We start from the raw sequence: 3,278 nt of genomic DNA, 5'->3' as shown, positions 1-3,278 counted from the left end.
GGTAACCTGGAAAACCTGTTATCACTGGTAAAAGGGTAAAAACCGAACATTTTTTCGAAAATGTTCAGGTAAAAACGGACATAAATTTCAACTTTTAACAAAACCGACAAAATCCTGAAAACTTGATGGTTTTTATGACATTAACCCTTTTCTATACCACCGGTAAGGTAGCAACAAAATCAAAATTTAATTTTATGATTGTTTCATGAATTGCAAAAAAATAAAAAAATAAATAAAAAATAAAATAAAAAACATCAAATGTTATGGGTGTTTGTTTGGATGGATCGGTTCGATCCGATCTAATTAAGAATATCCAAATTGATTTCGGTTTCAAAATATGAATCCGAATTATCCAAACTAAATTCAAATCCGATCCAATTCAATTACAATTCGGTTTGTTCGGTTTTATAATTCGGTTTTCAGAAGACATAACATTTTAAAACGATATATAATTATAATATTATCCAATTTTTACAGGAAAAATAAAAACAAATTATTTAGTTGTAATTTAAAATTTATAAACAACTACTAAGAAGATATATTATAATTTAATATTTAATAGATTTTTGAGAGAAAATCTATGTTAATTTTTTTTATTAAATGAAACTTTTGAACTTTTTTGAAATCAAGTTTTGGCATCGCTAAGAAATCAGGGAAGACGATTGGGAGCGTGACTTCAATTTGTATCTAATACAAAGATGAGATTTCTATTTCAAGATCAGGAACACGCAATTGTTGAAAACAACAAACCTTAATATCCTTACCGCCCTCTATGAAGGCGCAACAAGAATTCTTACCAGATATGTTATATCTCTTGATAACCACACAACTATAAAACTCATTAAGGGTACCAGCTGTAACGTTTTCCAAAGTTATCATCAACATGGCATCTTTAAGTAACCAAAAGGACCGATTGTGAAATTTTGTCTTCAAAATTATAAGAAAACTAATAAAATACTAAATTACTAATAGTTTATTTATAGCTTCAAAGTTAATCTTCTTTTCAAATCAGCCTAATCTTCCTATCATGAGAGAGATAAGTACCCTGATATATATTAGGTGGTTGATTTTTGATAGGAATATATTTAGTATTTACTTAGTTATTTATTCATGTATTGCAAAAAGAAGGTTCGTTCGAATTGGAAGTTGGAACGAAATCAGGCGTTCCTCTCGTGTTACGATCGAGTCTTGTTGAACTTTTCATACCTTAACCTACTACTCTCCTATGATCGCCACATAACAAAAACATCCATCGTTGTTCTAGATCAAAATCGAATACCACCCACAAATCATCAATCAAAGCAATGCAATGGAAACAAGATCTGCCAAGAGACGGAAGCTTCGTAGTCATGAACATTCATGGGGAAACAACACCGGCGAAGATCGCATCACTGATCTACCCGATGCCATTCTTCATCACATTTTCCGCCTTCTTCCCATCAAATCCATCGTACAAACAAGCATCTTATCGAAACGATGGAGGAATCTCTGGTACACATTCCCTGATCTTGATTTCACCACCATCATCCCATCTGGAACTGCTTTAACAAAGTTCGTTTACTGGAATAACCTTGGCAAGGTTATCACCCAGGTTTTATCTCTTCGCGATAAGCTATCTGATGTGAGAATCCTTCGTTTCTACGCCTGTATGAGTTTTTCTGGGTTGCACGCACTCATCCGTAGTGCCATTAGGCTTCATGTTCAAGAACTTGACATCAGGGTTGCAACCAATGATACATTTAATTTTCCTAGAAGCATAATTACCAGTGATTGTTTGAGGGTTCTGAAGGTTAAATCTTATCCTGGTTTTAGGTTACCTCCATCAAGGATAATGACAGCAGGGTTTCAAAAACTTCGAACATTATCACTTTCCTTCGTTTACTTAGACAATCGATCGTCTTTACTTGACCTGTTTACAGATTGTGCATTTCCACAGCTCACGAAACTGCACTTAGATTCTTGTTTAAATTTAAAACACCTTCGAGTGGGTTGTCATTTACTAGAAGAACTAGTTCTAGAGAATTGTTCTTCGTTACAAGGCTTGGAGATTGCGTCTCATAAATTAGAGACATTAAAGGTTTCAAGTTGTTTCGATGCTTTTAATATCAATAATACTTGGCTTCAAATTGATTCCCAGAGATTGAACACCATTGTATGGGTGAATAATCCGATTACTAGCAAGAGTTGTATACAGAATATAGTTTGCTTGCATGAGGCTACTATAGGGTTTCTTTTAAACCAAGAAAATCTTGATGTAGATAAGCTTCAAAACGTATCTACTTTTCTTTCTGGACTGTCTCATACCGAGTCTTTAACGCTGGAAAGCCGGTTTGTAGAGGTACTATACCACAACTTTTTTACTGTCCGTTCTCTTGCATACTGAGTCCTGTTTTAGGAACTTACATGTTTATTATTTTATGTAATTGCTAGTTGTATGATACAAACAATACATATCTACAACTCCTCTTTTTGTTCCTAAGAATTGATGGAGTTATCTTGGAAACAGATTATGTTGAAGCACAAGCCTCTTGCGACAATCTTTTTCCATCCATTCATGAAGCTCAAATCACTGGAACTTCAGACCAGAGATGTTCTGGGTTTGGCAAGTATACTCAAGATATGCCCTATGATCCACACACTAATTATTAAGATTAGTCATGAGGGTTACAAGGCCGAAAGACGAGTAAGTATTGCGAACTTGGCTCTATATATGACTTCTATTAAATTTCTCTATATTCTATTTATCATTTACCCTTGAACACATTTCGTTCCTTCACCATTCTTGCAGTGGAACAGACACTCGTGGAATTTATCTAAGTACTCTCGGGAAGAGAAGTTCTGGGAGTCTCATACCAAAGATCTGAAATCTCTACTTTGTTATCTAAAGATCGTAAAGATTCAAGGCTTTTCTGAATCCGAAAATCACATTAGTCTAGTTAAGTTTTTGCTCAAGCATGCGAAGGTTTTGCAATATCTCATTCTCTGTCTTGAAGACGAAAACTCGAGAGGTTACTATCCACATGAAAATTTTAAATCGCATATCATGGAATTCTCCAGAGCTTCTATTGATGCCAAGCTAGAATTTAGTTAACATAGTATTAAATCCCACCACATGGGTGTCCACATTTTATTAGAAATTAAGGTTGGGGCTAATCAAGTATTCTCACTAGAATAATACATGCCATTTGAATGTTTTCCTTTTCTTACATTTTAGAGAAAATTAAGTAAATTAACCCTTATAATGAGTAATTTATTAATAGTAACAACTTTTTTAAAAT

The 3,278-nt window shown here is 33.9% G+C and overlaps 1 protein-coding gene across 1 annotated transcript; it reads left to right on the top strand.

Moving 5' to 3' along the window:
- The first annotated feature begins 1,158 nt into the window (after positions 1-1,158).
- Positions 1,159-2,383, top strand: LOC145095298 (Protein with RNI-like/FBD-like domain). Its single transcript, XM_079033205.1, has one exon. It carries the CDS (start codon positions 1,310-1,312, stop codon positions 2,381-2,383), a length of 1,074 nt encoding a protein of 357 aa, XP_078889331.1. The 5' UTR covers positions 1,159-1,309.
- The last annotated feature ends 895 nt before the right edge of the window (positions 2,384-3,278 follow it).

Source organism: Lactuca serriola, chromosome 3 (assembly GCF_051521515.1).
Source record: "Lactuca serriola cultivar US96UC23 chromosome 3, Lser_US96UC23_V15, whole genome shotgun sequence".
NCBI classification, from domain to species: Eukaryota; Viridiplantae; Streptophyta; class Magnoliopsida; order Asterales; family Asteraceae; genus Lactuca; species Lactuca serriola.
This window is presented reverse-complemented; position numbering and strand designations above follow the sequence as displayed.